We start from the raw sequence: 17,179 nt of genomic DNA, 5'->3' as shown, positions 1-17,179 counted from the left end.
AATCCAAGTGGAGATAATCTATAAAGCGAATCCCAAAATAAAAACAGGAGACATACGCAGCCCAATCGTAGCCATTAAACATTCCACGACATACAATACACATTCATCCAATATTCCGAATCCACGGTGGACACCACATCGGCATTCTTTCGCTGCAAATCTTCCGAAAAGGACACGAGCATGTCCACGATCTCACAGAGGAAGCCCTAATTTCCTGAATCTTCCCCCAAATTTTTTTCCCCACTCTAATTAGTTACGACTCAGCTTTGAGTAATTCCACGAAATTGAGTTGTTTTTGGCCCAAATATTTCGCATGACGTAATAATTCTATTCTAAACCTTTTGAATTTGCTTCTATTGTTGAAGGAAAGAAGGGTTGGGGTTTGAGCTTCCTTGCAGCTGTGCGGAGTTCCCTGTTCAAGATTGCCGAGTTAGGGTTCATTTTGTGTGGTATATCTTTCGAATTAGGAATTATTTATCAGCTCTTTAATTCAGTTTATTCACGTGAGTTTAAGGTGAAAATTTTCCAGGTTTGTATCCTATTCTTCATTCTTGGGCGAGTCAATGTGTAATGGTGTTTTCCTTGCATCTGCCTGTGTGTCTGGTTGTAATTTTGGAGAGTTAACGTGTTATTATTCTGCTTTACGATTACAGCCTTTTTGCTTTATAATTCTTATCCGGATATCGAAGGCCTTATCATCATCCTCACAATTTTATGTTGTTTTATGCACGTAATTTACTTTGTAATTTCCATGTACTGGGAAAGAGTTTGATTTCCTGTCTGCCATTTTTTCTATTAAGATCAAACACTTTTTTATTTTTTTAACATGGGCAAAGCATCTTGCTAAATGTGTTGTGCCGTTATGATTATAGTGATATTGGAGGAGGTGGTGTAGCCTAAAACATGGGAAGTAGTGAAGTGGATAAATCCTCCAAGGAGGGGAAAGAAGCAAAGGAACCAAAGACTCCTTTACAGGTCATCCTGCTGGTGGATCTTGGTATCATGTACTCTTATAGTAGTTTTTACTAGCTTATGATTTAAAAATTGCATTTTTTGGGAAATTTCCAGGAACATGCTCCAGCTGTTTCAGGCATGGTTGCTGCTGATTGGTCTGGATTTCAGGTTGCTATTTTTCATCTGATTGTACCTCATTCACTTTGAATTTTATATTTATATGGCATGGATTGGTGGTTGTGTAGGCATATTCTCCTATGCCTCCCCCTGGGTTCTTGGCATCAAGTCCACAGGCCCACCCTTACATGTGGGGTGTTCAGGTACAATATATATATTTTTAATTTATTTTTTGGTTCAGGCAAATCTAGCAAATATTATCATTTTTTTAGTAATATATATCAGCTTACATGCACATAGGGTTCTCGGAGATGAGAACCAAGTGTAGAATCAAATAGTTAGCAAACCTAAATTTCAACATATGACATTTGAAGACTACAATAATTTGTTGTCGCTTTACAGCCTTTACTATACTTATAAGTTTCAGCTTATCTGTAGTGTATCCCCTCAGCAGTCATGATATCAATCATGCACTGTAAAGAAATGAAGTGTGGTTCTTTATAAATTTCAGAAGTTGCATTGCTCCTAAATTCTGTGATTCATTCGAACAACAACCATATAGCATGCTTTGAGGGCTTCGAGTTCTACCATTGAATTTCCAGAAATCATAGTGCAATGTTCCAATGAGATACCAACAGAGTTACAGAAACACAGTCTTGCTCTTGCAGAGCAAACTTAAGATGAATCCAACAAGAAAGTATTAAGTTATGTGACAAAATATTTCTGCGCAGCTAACTTATCCCAGTATTGGTTCCTGACTAGCTTATCCAGGTTTTGGTTATTGAGGGAAGGTATGAACATAAAGAATTGATGGTTCGGGGATGGTACAAGTTTGATTAACAAAGACGGTTTGTAATCAGATTTGCTAAATTTGTAGAAACAGTTCTTGAGCTAAGTATCTGTGAACAAGGGAAAAGTTTGATAAAGGAGAGATTTATATCCATAAGTGGGCAGGAGAGGAAAACCTTAGTATGTTGTTATAAGTGGTAGAATCTGACTTCTTGCAAAACATATCGTGATTCATGCTTAAGCGAGTTCATCCAGCACATGGTATCTAAAAGTGCGTTTATTCGTGAACTAATATTCCCTCGATTATTTCTAATTGCCAATTTTGTATTGAGCCTTGATACAATTACCTACATTAGCATTTGGAATTTTGTAACCTTTGTACTTGATTTTCTTATGTTCTCTATATGTCTGTATGATTGTTTTTTTTAATAACTATAGGCTCTGCTTGACAGTCATATATATCTTTTTTGTTCTGCAACTTGCAGCAATTTATTCCACCGTATGGCACCCCTCCACATCCATACGTCGCTATGTACCCTCATGGGGGTATATATGCACATCCAACTATGGCTCCGGTATATTCTCTTAAGTTTCTATTGTTGCATGTTTGTGATCAAGCTCATCTCAATACAGTGGCTTCAATATTTCCTTGTGTATTTGATTTTGTTTAGGGATCTTATCCTTTTAGTCCTTTCACTATGCCTTCTCCAAACGGTGTTGCTGAAGCCTCTGTGAGTCAACACGGCACTTGAGATTTTTTCCCTCCATTCTTCGTTCAATGCGATATATACTAATCATCCCATGAACTAATTGAAAAATAATGTTTATATGTACATAAAGGCCACCTCTCCTAGCAACATGGAGGTGGATGGCAAGTCATTTGAAGGGAAGGAAAAACTGCCAATCAAAAGATCCAAGGGAAGTTTAGGCAGTTTAAATATGATCACTGGGAAGAATAATGAACCTGGCAAGATGTCAGGTGCATCTGCAAATGGTCTGCATTCTAAAAGGTATGGTGAATGTGTGAACCAACCCAATCAAAGGACTTAAATAAACATCATTTTTCGTGTATTTAGCATGTGAAACTATGAAAGCTCACTCATCCGCAAAATTTGTAGCTTAATGGGGGGTAGGTCCTGGACATGGAAAGTGACTTTGGTATAGACTTTATGTTTTCAATTAATTATCCAATTTTGATATCAGCTCTTGTGACAACATTATTTTTGTTGTCAGACAAAATTCTATATCCCTTATCTTTTGGTCTTTTCTTGTTTGTCCCTTGGTTTTGAGGATCATCATGTATTGTTGTTTTTGATGTTCTCCTTCCCATTTGTTTGCTGGTACCTGTCCTATCATATTTAATTATGAGGGCGAATTTGTGTTACCTGTGTTTTTTTCTTAAAATAATCTGTTGGTGCTGAACATTGTGCTAAATTTCTTAATCGAGCTGTTTGATTGTCAAAATATTTAGTGCTGAAAGTGCAAGTGAAGGTTCAAGTGAAGGAAGCGATGCTATTTCTGAAAATGTAAGTTTTACATTTGCACTTTTACAAGTTGCTAAAAATTAAGAATCCCATGCATAAACTTTTTTGCAGTTCAGGGCATCAATCAATGAATAATGTTACGTTACATTTTAACATACATCACCTTAAAAGTTTTGCTGTTTGATCAGCAGATCTTGAGACACATTTTTGTTTGTGATTGTGTAGTTTGGATTATTCTTGAATCAAATATAGGTCCATTTAGGTGCTGTACTCTGTATTCAGAAAAAATAATCCACAGTAACTTGTACTGAGAATATATATTGGATAGACAATTGATCCCATGTAAATTCCACTGGTGGTAATCAGTTACAATTTTAGAACTTATAATACTCTCCAGCTTAGTAATCACAAAATATTAGCAGTCTGGTTGTCCCATGAAGTTGGCACCATTTTAAACATGAAGATACAACTTTCTTACTGGTTACCATATCAAAGATCAGTCATTATCTGTTGAAATTTGGATATGACAGGAAAAATAGGTAAAGAAAATTCTAAAGTCTTCTTTAGTCCATCTTAATAATGAGCATAAATGCATGATTTCATAATGTTTCACTTTTATGGTAATCTTGAATGTTGCTCTGGTGCCGTTGCAAAGCAGCAGTTTTTACATATTTCAAGCTATCGAGTTTGACTTTGATATTTGCTTTGTACATTTGGGTCATATAGTAACTGGCCAAAAAGACCATAGGGAAATGTTTCTTTATGCAATTGGCTCGCGCTTGGCCAAAAACTCCAGCATTTATAGAGAAACGAAGAAATTTTGGAGTCTCCTAAGATAAGTTTTGTGTGTTGAAGATTTATGACCTCTGAGAAGTTTATGTTTGGTTTTTGTTCTTTTCCCGTCACTAGGGGTGACATAGTCTCGGGCTACAAGTCACAATTTAACTCGCCCAGAAAATGAGGCTGAGGTAGTTTTAACTCAGAACTATTGGTGTTAAAGAAACTCCACTGTAAACACCCAGCCTGGATGCATATGATTATATATATATTTTAAAACCATATAATTATAATTTGAGAAATGTCGAAAAATTAGAGTTCTCTTTAAAATGTAAAGTAGCACGTATTTTTTATTACTAAAACATACAAAATAAAATTAAAAAGGTACTGAAAAAGTTGTCGGTAAAAAATTGAAATATATATTTGTTATTACTGGTGGCTACGTGCTGGTCTTGGTTGCTCGCATATGAAGAAAGCCACACGGTTATAAGTCACATCAGGTTTATATTAAAATTTACCGCCCAGTCAATGACCGGAATTAAGTGGATCAAGTTTAATAGGTCTTGTTTTCACCCGATCGGATAAGATTTTTGCGTTTCCTGCTTTCCGTTTTCACCCTACATGTTTGAAAATCCTCCAACGAGATTGCAAATAATCATGTGTTCTCAAAAAATTGGATCACACTTTTTTCTCCTTCTGAACTTCCTTCTATATTTTTTGCAGGAATTGCCAGAGAAGTCTGGCGGCCAGCAAGATTCAGGTACGGTTCTTGTAGATTGTACTTCTGCTGTCTTAATCTAGTTTCTGAATCTTGTCATGACTCTTGTTATCTTGCTACAGCTGAACACAATTCTCAAAATGGAGGGCTGGCCACGCCTCACCCTATGGTAAATCAAACAATGGCAATTGTGCCAATGCCAGCAGCAGGGGCTGTAGGTGGTATTCCTGGTCCCACAACTAACTTGAACATTGGAATGGATTATTGGGGTCCTGCTCCGGCTTCTGCGATACCTGCAATGCGAGGAAAGGTACCTGCTTCTTCAGTTGTTGGAGGAATGGTCGCTTCTGGATCACGGGACAATGCTCAGTCACAGCCCTGGATACAGGTTACATTTCTTTTCCTTTTTTGTAACCTAATAAGTGGTGGGTGCCCTGGGCCTCGTTTATTCTTCTTATACTTGGTTTTTGAAGTTGCCAAAGAAGGTTTTGACATGACGAGAATTATTTAGTTCCTTTAAGTGAAGTGAGGATATTTTTTTCTTTTTTTAAGATGAAGGCGGTCTAGAGCCTATAAATAGTCTTATTGGTCACCTGTTCACTCAGACCAGTCGAATACCGCTCTCCAGATATTAAGTCAAATATGGCTTATTTTACTGAATACCTGAGTCACAACATATAAAGCCATTAAAATGTTGCATCAACAATGGGAAAAGTCATACTAACCGTCGCTTCATGTGTTCTTTTACCGGTGCATGCAATGCAACAATGGTTACTTTTCATGTATTTCGTGACCGACATAGATCCATCAACATTATCAAAGATTGCATATGAGATCATGCTAAAAATAAAAGGTTGATCGAGTATCTGAAGAAAAGCAAAAAGGAAAATGGATCGAAGAACATTGAATGGCAACAGAACAAGATCATAAAAATGAAGATTGTTGGGGATCTAATGACAAATTTTGATAGTTTTATGATTTGATTCACCGGTTATCATCCTGATTTCACAAATCTTTGATTGATCAATATTGTGGGTAATACTTAATGATCGAATATCGGTTTTTATTGTGGAGAATTTTCTAGATTACATACTAAACTGTCTCGACAGAGTCTATGCTGTTTCCTTTTAACTTGTGATTTATTAACATTACTTCCTATGTGTAGAGAAGATATTTTTGTGTTTTGCCATCTGGACCTTGACCTTCTACATGTTCACTGTGAGTCCACCAGGATGAAAGGGAGCTCAAAAGACAGAGACGAAAGCAGTCAAACAGGGAATCTGCTCGTCGATCTAGATTGCGCAAGCAGGTAACTGGCAAATACTTCCATTTTCTCATTTTAGTTAATCTCGCCTCCACGATGTCTGATTGTATTGCTTGTTTTTGGTTGTGGAATTCAGGCGGAATGCGATGAACTTGCCCAACGTGCAGAAGCAATGAAAGAAGAAAATGCATCTCTCAGGACAGAATTGGCTCGGATAAGGAATGAGTACGAGCAACTTCTTGCTCAGAATGTGTCACTCAAGGTATTATCTGTATTTGAGCCTGAATCTTGTTATACTTAAGAGGTACATCTAACAAGATCCTGATGCTGAATTTTCGTTGTGTCTTGTGCTCCTCTGTTGTCACTTAAGAAGTTTGCACTCACAGAAAACACTATAGATCACCGGTGATTTTGGCAATGCTTTGACCAAGTATCGAAATAATTTTCTTCCAGAACTATTCACCAAGGCTTCGAGGAAGCTGTTTTGATCATTTTATGGTACACTTCGTAAGATTTTCTTGCCAGCAAATTATTCGCCAAATGTGGTTTTACAGGAGCGACTTGGTGAACTACCCGATCAAGAAGATCCAAGGTGCAGTCGAGATGATCAGCGATCAGGCAGCAACACCTAATAGACTGGAGATCACATGCAGAGTGAGCGATGAATTTTGTAGCTCTCATGCAAAGTGAGTTCAATGACTTAACTGATAGTGACTGGGAAACCCCGTAAATTACATGGTATGATATAGTGATATAGTTGAGAGCTCCGTTGTCCTTTTAGTCTCAGAAGCTGTGTCTAATAGTACTATTGATCGTGTTTGTTTTGACCAAATCTTTCCCGGTCGACGAACACAAGCGTCATTGAGCTGATGACCGGTGTCGGTACCCGTGACTCTGTTACCACATTGTGTTGGATTGTATTTTTATGTTTATTAAAATGGTTGGTCATAGGAACGGTTCCCGGAATAGATTACACAATAAAACACGCCTTTGTTCATTTAGCTTGATGCTTTTTGTTGGTTAATATTAATATGATGACTTTTGACGTGCCAATTCAGCTATTGTCATACTTTTATAACACTCTGTTGGGAGAAGATCAACTAATAGCTCTAAAATGGAAAGGGTAGTGAACATGTAGGCAAAAATAACTAGATCTCATGTCAGTGTAAAGTTCGTCAGTTTAATCTCGTTCAACAAAATAAAAATATGTTTATGACCTTGTGATATCAGTGGCTCTCTCCTTTGAACAAAAAAGACCTTAACCTTGTTTAGAGCCCCAAATACACTACGCTACAAGATGAAAATTTCCCAAGTAAACAAAAGTGTGAAATATGGGGAAAAATGGAATGCTTGAGCCAAAGTATAACTTTCATCACATTTTTTCCAAGTCATTACAAAAAAAATGAGATGGAACGGGAATCACAGTTATCAGGTAATGAGGAAACGAGCAATAAAATCAAAACAGAGTAATACATTGGTAGCTAAAAAGTACAGTTGAAGCAAAGGATCAAATATAAAATGGCAGCACGTAAAGACTCCTCTCACACAATCCGCTCCAATTCCCTAGCATAACTGAGTGTTTGGTTGATCAGCTGCAAAGATGGAATCTCCTTGCAAGGAGTCGATTCTTTGGATCTTTGGAAAAATACAGACCCATTCTTGATCTCCCACTCGGGATGCTCCTGCATATTCCGACATCATATACCAAGTATCACTGCTCCAATGCCACATTGAAAGGCAACATGCTAGTGTGTATAGTAAAATCTGGGGGGAGGGGGATTTGGAAAAATACGGGCAACAATTTTTACCTCGTTTATGTATTCGGATAATTCTTGGTCCGAAGAAAACAGCAGCATTTGCCTTGCATCTTTTATTGAAAGGGAATCATATGCCTTTTCACTACATCCAGCTATCTCATCCCTACCACCGAAAATAAATTAAGTCCCCAAAAGTGGAATTTTGATCTTAGTATATTGAAAAACGGATATAATCACATAAATGGATATAACATAAAATTGTGTGATCTGATCAAAAACAGGAACTACAATCTACAGATATGCAAAGAGAAGTCTGAAAAGATATTAGATGCCCATCGTGTAGAAAATCCGATGAACAAGTGAAATTAAAAGGAAAACATCAGTTTATCAAATTGCATGGTAGGACCAAAATACAAATACAGAAATGCTCACAATAATAAATCAACTCAATCTACCAATAACACACACAACAGGTGAGTTTCCTTTTTTACTGATGTTAACTCCTGATGATCAGGAAACATTACCTGACTGTCTTTGCCAGTAAGTCCATGAAATAAACATATGTTTCATGAGGTACAGTTTGTCTAGCACTTAAAACACGGTTGTAGGCTCCTTCCATGAAAGATTGCTCCAACTCAACCGCATGCTTGATGCAAGCATTCTCTAAAGCATTAGGAGGAAGTAATTCCAACTCGGTGTGGAATTCAGCGATTCTGTTTTGCACAAGGAGCCTCAAAAGGTTGAGACCCAAAATAGGATATTCCTGAGTTGATGGTGTTAGACGGCCGCTGTTCCATTACATCAAAATGGTAAAAACAAATGCCTAAGAACTTAAATACAACACTTCAAAGTGCACTATAGTCTATACATAAAACAGTTGTCAACATATAATTCATCATGAAATAAAAATATGAAAGCATGGAACAAAATCAGTTTGATTATCAATTAAGAAACATGAAACCAAGCAACAAAGAATATAAACTTTAGATATAGTCAAATCATCAATTACTAAATTAGTTTTATTGGGAAATAATCTCTAAAATATTTTTAATAGCATTCAGTGCTTAAACACTTGTACTGATCCATCAATATACCAATGAAAAACAAAAGATCCATAAAAGGCTTGTGACCTTCAGGTGAGCCAACTAAGAGGAGCATGGTTATATAATTTTCAAGAAATAAATTAAAACTCGATTTCTGATTCACTGTTATCCAAATTAACATGTAATAAACTTTTGTGCCAGCACGTAGAAATCAAGTTAAGTTACCGGGCATCTGTATAGTAGGGTTTCAGTTGAAAAAAATCCCGCTCAAAAGCATCCTGATCCTCAGTTCTCACACTAAGAACAACTGCATATTCATATATATCCCCTGAAAACAGGTCAAAGCAGAAGACGTAAAAAGTATTGAGAAAATCAATCTCGAATGTAATGATAAACATCCCAAAAGATACGAGTAGTAAGTAGGACAACAATACTTGCTATCGTCAATTCACGGATGTTATTTGGTGTTTCCTGAAATAGTGGAGGTAGACTCTTAAATCCTGTCAATAGAACCTGCAATAAAATACACAATACACAGTTCATTACCAATATCAACCTCCATCAATTCCAAAGAAATGATGATTCCTGAAATTAAGCACATTACATATTGAACTTGTGAGAAAACCATGTTCCTGGCGTTTCACTTAGAAAACTATCTACAAAAATTTGTTCCTTGACCGTACTCCTCAAAATTCCATATCCCCATACATTGGCAAAAGAATTAGTTCATACTAGTGGCCTAAATAAAAATTCAGATCTCACTTCGTATACTGATTTCAGCCAAAAGTTCTAAACGATATAGCTAAGTACGAATATTAATTACGAAAACTAAAGCTTTTCCCTGTCATTAGATAAAGCAAAATCGAAACATTTCAAGGTTCCCCACTGTGGACATTACTTTTACAGTCGCATATCTCAACGGAGACAAGAAACTACACATCAAGAACCTAAATTTAAAACAAAGAGCGATACATATTTACGAAAATTAGTTGAATTCAGAACCCCAAAAAAAATGAAATATTTACCTTGAGCTGCGAGAGGAGTGTAGTACAAGTATCATAATCCTTCCGCACGAAAGCCGCTTGGAACCTCTCAAACATTTGGGTAACCTCTGTGATTTTCGGATCCATTTCTTCCGTCTTCAGAAATATTTTAGGGTTTTCAGAAGAATGTGAAAGGATCCGTCCTCTTCGTTCTGCAGAAGAAAAGAATTGTGCCGCAGATGGATCTAACCAGTTCGGATGTGAAAGAATCGGGGTCGACCCGACATTCATTGGCCCACATATTTTGGGCCACAACCCATGAGCCTTTTTTTTCTGGGGTGGCCCAAACCTAACTCCTGTAATGAAAGTTCGAGCCCATAACACGTCATTTCCAAATATTATACATTTTTTAAAAAATAAAAATAAAAACACCTTTTCTTTTTTTTTTTGGGAACAAAAAAACACCTTTTCTAAAAACATCAAAACCATCATTTTATTTTATTCAAGAAAAAGAGCCAGTACAATCACCCACAAGTACATCATTTAGAAATGTAGGAGCATCGTGGTAGATACTAAATAGTATGATTAGCATAAGAATAGGTCGTTCGAGCTAAGATATGAGCAATTATATTTGTTTATCTCCTAGTAAAGTAAATTTGAAAGGAAGATTTGCGAGAGATGATACTTCGAATTTTTTTTTTAAAAAAAAAGGAAACACCTTTTTAAATCCAGCTTAATCATACTTTGACTTTTAATCTTAATCAACCAAGCATCAACATGTACAATCACATCAATAATAATAAATATAATTTAGTATTCATTCGTTCACAATCCCATCAATGATAGTAAACACATCCTAAATTCTTTAGACTTGAATCATGTTGACAAATTAGTTATACATATACAAAAATGAAAAACATTATTACATTCAAATCTCAGCCCGTCTTTTTAACGAAAACAAAAAATAAAAATAAAAATTGTAAAACTAAAAAAAAAAAACGTTTTTCTTAACAAGTATTAACAAAAACACAATAGATATATAAATTTTATAAGGCGTGTATCATTTTTGTAAATAAAAAATAATAATCAAAGAACACAAAATGAGTGTCATTTTGATAAATAACAAAACATATAATGGCTAAAAAAGAGAGTCATAAAAAAAATACTAATTTGTCTAATAATTTTTGTTTTTATAAAAACTAAATTAAAATATAATTATAATTTCAAATCAAATTTCACAAATTAATTGTAAATTAGTTAATTAGATGATATCTACTATATAATATAATATATATATATATATATATATATATATATATATATTGTTAATATAAATAACTTCAAACAATTTCCCCTTTACAAAAATTTAAAATTTCTTTTGGCCCAAATTTTCAGGCTATGTTACATGATTATGTTTTTAAAAAATTAATTTTAATAAGTTAAGTTGACCAAATAAAATTTTGTTGGAACCTAGTAGAGGTGGCACTCAATGAGCATATTATTAATATGGTCCAAGATATATGCACTAATCAACAAGTCCCAATATCATCATTAAGTTACTTTGTTTTTCAGACTCGAGCACTATGTAACCTTTCACATCGCTCTCCCTTTCTTAAGTTCAATTATTGTCACGTGCTTCGTTTCCGTACGTAGGAATTCAATTTAGATCGAAATTAAAATTCTGAGAAAATTAATTCCAAATAGGGAAAATATAAAATAGGATTACACTTATATTTTGCATTTACAAACTATTATTGGATCTATCACGAAAGTTATATCTTCAACATAGATTGAAATAAATCGTCTATCTTTATGTGGAGCACAACTCTTAGATCAACTAGTTGAAATAAAAATGGGTAAATTATTCTAACAAGAAGGTTAAAGCATAAATTCCGGCAAAGGCAAAATCATTTCGACCAAAAATATAATCATCCGAAACATTGTAATTATATAATACAAAAACAAATCAGGAGTCCCTTCCCACTTAGTGGAGAATTAAACAACAAAGTCCAACATTCAGTTCGTTCACCCGAACACATAAATTTCAACATAAATGGCACTAAAAAACGCCAATTACTTCGTTTATTGTAGCGACATAAACTTCTCTCAGTAAAAAAGGAACATGGGTTAATCCCAATTTAAAGCAAAAATCTCCTAACCTTATAACCTATTGTATAAAAATAAAATAAAAGGAAATGGCATTAAAAGACACCACTTTTACTTGTTGAAATAGAGACATAAGAAATGGCTCAAGTACTCGATGCCAAAGTCCACACACACTCTATTTACATATGATGTAGGATGGCTAAACTTTTTCTCATCCATTTTCACCACAAACAACCTCCCTAATTGCACATCTTCTAATCTCTCTTAATCAGCTGCCCTGATACTAGTACAGTTTTGTCAATACCTAAAAAAGTGTCAAGATTCAGCCACTATCTAAAGCTAGTTTAGTGAACGTGTTACATGGTTTAGTCCATTGGTCCATCAGCAAGAGACGTCCACCTCGTTCCATCGAATACAAGGAAATTAATTTAAATGAAGTGGAGGGGTCCAAGGATCAGAAGCAAACGAGTAAATTGCACTTCAATCTTCGCCTTCTGCAGACGGAGGTAAAGGGATCTTGGTTCCTTTCATTTTCTTCACTTCGTGGCTAGGACAGATGAAAATTCTTCGAACCATGTTACAGAATTCTCTGCAAGAAAAGTTTGTAAATAGGCGAGCAAGCCCAAGAAAAGAAGGGTTTGATGTGCAGAAACTAACAGAGTTGGCAAACTTACGGCCACGGATCGTCACCCATTAGCATCATATCCCCTTCGTCATCTGTGAACACTATTTCCAGCTTCTTTCGGGGTCGCAGCTCTCCCTTGATTTCAAACATCTCTTCTATTTCGGTTATGAGTTCTTCATATCCATTCAATGCCGTTAAATCCACAGCACGACCAACAGCAACCCCTTGCATTTGTACCTACTCAAATAATTTTTTAAACAAAAGCATATAATCTCGATTTAAACTCTCGATGCAAAGATTGATGCTTATTTGGTAATAATTCGATGTCAAAAAGATGTTTATTGGATACATTATTTGTTGGTTCTTTGTATACCTTGGTGCGACTTCTAAACCAATGACTCTGATTCTGTCTGCTCTGAACCTCCTTGGTTGGTACTTGCACCTGGTCCGGCTTCATGTCTTTCAAATCCTTGAAACCACCGGATTTCTGCTCTGAATAACATGATAATACTGTACTTGGAACGCACACTTCACCACCATCATTTCGTGTGTCCAATGATTTGGTAGTAGAGTTCTCACAGAGGTTCACAAGTGAGGGACGCTTCAAATCAAACCCAAATAACCGACATGTTACAACAGTATCAAATTTCTTTCCGTCGTTCTGCGAAGACAAAGGACTGTTGCTTTGTTTTCCCAAGCTTGATGCTGAAGGGCTCAAAATGATAGACCTAGCCGACGCACCTTTACTTTCTTCCATTTCTTCAGCAATCATATTCAAAGAAGCATTTAGGTTGGGTGTAGTTTGAGTAATAACCACATGGTTGTTGATCCCTTGTTCCTCAAGATTGCAACTAATTTGATAGGATTCGTGACCCAGATTCCAGGCAGTTGACACAGTTGAAGTTGGTGTTTCTAAAATCAATTACGAGAATTATGAGATACGACGAGGTTATGATAAAAATGTTGTTGAGACAATACAGAAAAATACAGGGAAGGATAATCTTACCAGGAACGGGGATTTCAACATGCGGACGAAGCCTTTTATGCTTCATCGTTTGGGTCTGCATAATGCTCGTGGGTGTTGTCACCACAGATGGTTCGATCTCCCATGGAGAAACTCTTTCAGGCCTTGGAATAGATGCATGTTCATCCCATTGAACCTGAAAAAATTATTTCAGTTTCAGGGTTTATGGAAGCATGAAACAGAAGCCAGCATACCACCAAAAATACGAACCCTGAGTGATCGCCATTTAGAATCTTCCCAATTGGAAGATTTATCCTCAACACCAACTATTGTACCCGAAAACCTGATTGCTTAGAAAAGAAAATTTTTAGTCATTCAGAACATGCAAACTCAATAACAAGGTAGTTCATGGTAAAAAATAAAATAAAATTAACCTTCTCTCGGGAGAATCCTCGCCCTCAAAACGCATCTTGAATCTCATGCCAACTCCAAATTCATGGTTTACCGCTTCAAGATATTTGTTAAGGCCTATGATGAACTGGCTTGTTCTAGAAAGTTTTTGAAACAGAAAAGGCAAATAAGGACATTAACAGCTAAACCGCATAAACATTGTTGCAGGCTAAGTTATATCATACCTTGGCTTGTAGTAAATAACAAATGGTGTTTGAGTTAAAACAGCATGAGATGCCGTGGCAAGCACTCCGAGGTGCATGCTCTGACTTGAAATCACCGACGATGGCATCGAGCTTTGTTGACGGGTGTGCCGTCTGACCCCAACACGTAACTCTCCATTCTCTCCCCTGGAAAGAGAAGGCCACAAAATTATCGACTATAGAGCAAAAAACTAAGATATTAAAAAATATCTGGTTGCCATTTGGCAACTCACAACCGTGATGCTTTGGGGTATTTTGATAATCTAATGTAGAAAACTTTCAGAAAGTTACAGGGATAACACGCTTTGCAAAAAGAGAGGAACTTTTCATCGAAAAAAACATGTGATATTTTCAGCGGGAAAAGCAATGAAAATTGAATTTATCATAATCATATGCATCATTGAGAACCTCAAAAATACAAAAGAATCCCCAGCAACTAATCTCTTAGAAGTAACAAAGGTACTCCATCCTGTCGTAAGCAAATGCCTTCGAGGTTGACCTGATAAGTTTACGTCAAATATATGTCAGTGTTGAATCTGGAATATAGGATAACCGATATTTACCATATATATTTGGACCATTTATAGCAATTCATGAATCAAGCAACTTACTCGTGAGTAATAACAATAAAAATACGAACACCTAGAATTAAAGGAGTAATCTGTAGTTGGAATCAGAAATCACCTCTAAAAATATGCTTAAAATGCCATTCAACGTCATGCAAATCCTTGGCTATCAGTTCTTGTGTTGGTGTCTGTTGGGACATGTCCTGATCCGAGAGCAACAGCGGAACAATGAGAAAATAACATATCATAGATGAAACGAGCAATCGGGAGTAAACGAATAGTTACCAGGGGAGGCAGGCATTCGTTAGCATGCTTTCGAAGGACGGAGAATCCACCATGGGTACTTGTATCTGACGCAGTCAAAACCTTGCAGAACGAGTGCACTGCAGGTCTAGGAGGCTCCTCCGGGGAGTTATCAAGGCTTCTTGGATCAGTTTGCTGCAAAAATGAAGCCATAAAACTTGTGTAAATTTCATAATTTAAACCTTACAGCATTTTGCTGAATATCAGGTAAAAAATAAAAGAAAACGCAAAAATCAAGATAGGTTCTTACATCAGTTTCTGGCATCAATGTAATCTGTGCATAAACTTCATCAGTGTCTTTTTCAGCCTGTAAAGTATAAAATTCCATAACATTAACAAACCATCATACCATTAGAATTAACAAGTAAAGTCTTTCAATTACTAATTTGGGAAAGTATGATAATTATGAAAAAGCGTGTGAAAAATTTAGAACACTCGAATTTTCAAAAAGTAAAGGAGCATAACACATCAAGAAAAGCTAATGGGGGACCATACCAACAGCTGAATGTTGAAAACACGGCAAAGGATCTTCGAGGGCAGATTAAACATCGGTATTCTTTGATTCAGTTCTTGATTTGTTGATGCTTCTAACTGGAAAAAAAAACACAAAATTAGACGAAACCCAAGACGAATGCCACAAAAGTAAATTCAAAAACAATTTCGGTTATGAAGTCCAGTAATTCCATACAAAAGATCTGAAATTTAAACACCCCTAAAAGTCAAATATTTCTTCCGAAAAAATTCAAACACAACTCACTTGCTCCATGTGACCTTGTGGAAAATAGTAAACTCTTTCCCCAACCTTCGGAACATCCACCAAAGGACCAGCGCAAGCCTTCCATAATTCTACGCACAGAATATCCTTTCCTCCAGTCCCTGCAGTTCACCAAAAAGAACAATTAAACCCAAAACATATAGCCAAAAAACAACTCAGGAAACTGGCTGAAGGAGGTGTAAATTAACGAGTCATTTCCAAAAAAAAAATCGACCTTCAACTGAACATCTGCTCTGCTGCTGACAAAACGATCCCGTATTTGCCATAAATTACAGCAAAACAGCTTCCTTTTTAAAACAAGAAATCAACCTCAAGACCCTCGATCAAGGCTCAAAACTCGAAAATATAGATAATATGACAGCAACACAAAATGCACCCACTACTAACCCATCAGCACCAAACCCACCACATCGAACACTCGCGAAAACAACCTCTACCACAATCCACAGCAGCAAACAACAAAACCCAGTAGATTTATCCCCCCAAACAAAAAAACCTCAGCAGCAGTTGGATAAAAACCTCACCCACTACACCAAAACCAGAAAACCCAGCTCGGTCGCCTCGGGAAAATAAAGAAAGACGGTAAATGTAACGAAGAAAATAAACATGGGAGCACGAGCAGTAACAGAAACGACTGGAAACAATCCAAGAAACAGCTTAAAATACGGCCTGATTGATTGCTTCTCTCCTGTGGAAAAGGGTTTTTGGTATATTTATTTATTGATTGAATCGATGGTGAGTAATTGAGTTGTGTGAGTTTCACAGAACGTGGGTTGGTTGTCTCCTTTTTCACTGCACACACACACATTGCGTGTGGTGTGTAACGCCAACGGATTTAACCATGGTTAAGGGGGCTTGGGTTTAACCCGGGTTAGCCGGTCCGGGTGACGACATTTTTTTGGCGGAAAATAGTTTGGTGGGGTTAGTTTCTAGCGTTTGGACACATGCCATAACTGTGCAACAAGAAAAAAGTTGGGGGCTACATATTTAATATTTCTTATTTATTATTAATAAATCATCATTCATTTTTAATTTTCCTTTTATGTGGCCAAATTTATTTTCAAAATAATAATAATAATAATAACAATCGTGGGTAATTCTTGAATTGGGGTGTTTTGTCATTTTTTTTAAATCTACTTTTAACGAGCCCCCCTTCGTCAAATTATTGGTCAAGTGGTGTTTCTGATAAATTGATTTTTCTTTTTTTTTTATCAAAGATATAATTATTTTAACAATACTTTTAAATTGTGTTCTATGTTTATTTAAAATTAATATATTTAAGTCCAATTTCAAGTCAATAA

The 17,179-nt window shown here is 36.1% G+C and overlaps 3 protein-coding genes across 10 annotated transcripts; 1 reads left to right on the top strand and 2 right to left on the bottom strand.

Annotated features, from left to right (window-relative positions):
- Window positions 1-66: 66 nt before the first annotated feature.
- On the top strand, window positions 67-7,149 carry LOC140887505 (bZIP transcription factor 16-like). 8 transcript variants are annotated; one of them, XM_073294803.1, is made up of 14 exons: window positions 67-252; window positions 366-429; window positions 873-975; window positions 1,069-1,122; window positions 1,200-1,274; window positions 2,346-2,435; window positions 2,532-2,591; window positions 2,701-2,870; window positions 3,332-3,386; window positions 4,845-4,881; window positions 4,962-5,227; window positions 6,071-6,148; window positions 6,240-6,365; window positions 6,557-7,149. In XM_073294803.1, exons 3-14 carry the CDS (start codon window positions 904-906, stop codon window positions 6,791-6,793), a joined length of 1,320 nt encoding a protein of 439 aa, XP_073150904.1. In that variant the 5' UTR covers window positions 67-252; window positions 366-429; window positions 873-903; the 3' UTR covers window positions 6,794-7,149. The 8 variants fall into 8 exon arrangements, with proteins under 8 accessions (XP_073150904.1, XP_073150879.1, XP_073150896.1 ...); XM_073294778.1 differs by having other exon boundaries at window positions 366-449; XM_073294795.1 differs by having other exon boundaries at window positions 366-529.
- Window positions 7,150-7,528: 379 nt separating this feature from the next.
- Window positions 7,529-10,117, bottom strand: LOC140875054 (26S proteasome non-ATPase regulatory subunit 8 homolog A). The gene is made up of 6 exons (XM_073278599.1): window positions 9,929-10,117; window positions 9,338-9,416; window positions 9,129-9,231; window positions 8,385-8,648; window positions 7,912-8,023; window positions 7,529-7,785 (listed from the first exon to the last, which is right to left on the bottom strand). Exons 1-6 carry the CDS (start codon window positions 10,031-10,033, stop codon window positions 7,645-7,647), a joined length of 804 nt encoding a protein of 267 aa, XP_073134700.1. The 5' UTR covers window positions 10,034-10,117; the 3' UTR covers window positions 7,529-7,644.
- A 1,965-nt stretch (window positions 10,118-12,082) lies between these two features.
- LOC140875258 (auxin response factor 9-like) lies at window positions 12,083-16,654 on the bottom strand. The gene is made up of 14 exons (XM_073278910.1): window positions 16,093-16,654; window positions 15,861-15,979; window positions 15,599-15,694; window positions 15,354-15,410; window positions 15,086-15,238; window positions 14,919-15,003; window positions 14,643-14,733; window positions 14,217-14,381; window positions 14,016-14,129; window positions 13,852-13,924; window positions 13,624-13,777; window positions 12,991-13,529; window positions 12,667-12,854; window positions 12,083-12,581 (listed from the first exon to the last, which is right to left on the bottom strand). Exons 1-14 carry the CDS (start codon window positions 16,142-16,144, stop codon window positions 12,473-12,475), a joined length of 1,995 nt encoding a protein of 664 aa, XP_073135011.1. The 5' UTR covers window positions 16,145-16,654; the 3' UTR covers window positions 12,083-12,472.
- Window positions 16,655-17,179: the final 525 nt, after the last annotated feature.

This window comes from Henckelia pumila, chromosome 1 (genome assembly GCF_033568475.1).
Source record: "Henckelia pumila isolate YLH828 chromosome 1, ASM3356847v2, whole genome shotgun sequence".
NCBI classification, from domain to species: domain Eukaryota; kingdom Viridiplantae; phylum Streptophyta; class Magnoliopsida; order Lamiales; family Gesneriaceae; genus Henckelia; species Henckelia pumila.
This window is presented reverse-complemented; position numbering and strand designations above follow the sequence as displayed.

Excerpts from the sequence above, each read along its gene's own strand:
- LOC140887505 (XM_073294803.1), top strand. The coding sequence starts at position 904 with ATGGGAAGTAGTGAAGTGGATAAATCCTCCAAGGAGGGGAAAGAAGCA. Across the intron at positions 5,228-6,070 it reads AGTCACAGCCCTGGATACAG|GATGAAAGGGAGCTCAAAAG; the intron begins GTTACATTTCTT and ends TGAGTCCACCAG. Across the intron at positions 6,149-6,239 it reads GATCTAGATTGCGCAAGCAG|GCGGAATGCGATGAACTTGC; the intron begins GTAACTGGCAAA and ends TGTGGAATTCAG.
- LOC140875054 (XM_073278599.1), bottom strand. The coding sequence starts at position 10,033 with ATGGATCCGAAAATCACAGAGGTTACCCAAATGTTTGAGAGGTTCCAA. Across the intron at positions 9,232-9,337 it reads CCGTGAATTGACGATAGCAA|GGGATATATATGAATATGCA; the intron begins GTATTGTTGTCC and ends ACCTGTTTTCAG. Across the intron at positions 8,649-9,128 it reads CCCTACTATACAGATGCCCG|CGGCCGTCTAACACCATCAA; the intron begins GTAACTTAACTT and ends GTAATGGAACAG.
- LOC140875258 (XM_073278910.1), bottom strand. The coding sequence starts at position 16,144 with ATGGCAAATACGGGATCGTTTTGTCAGCAGCAGAGCAGATGTTCAGTT. Across the intron at positions 15,004-15,085 it reads ACGAATGCCTGCCTCCCCTG|GACATGTCCCAACAGACACC; the intron begins GTAACTATTCGT and ends CTCTCGGATCAG. Across the intron at positions 12,855-12,990 it reads GGTTTAGAAGTCGCACCAAG|GTACAAATGCAAGGGGTTGC; the intron begins GTATACAAAGAA and ends TTATTTGAGTAG.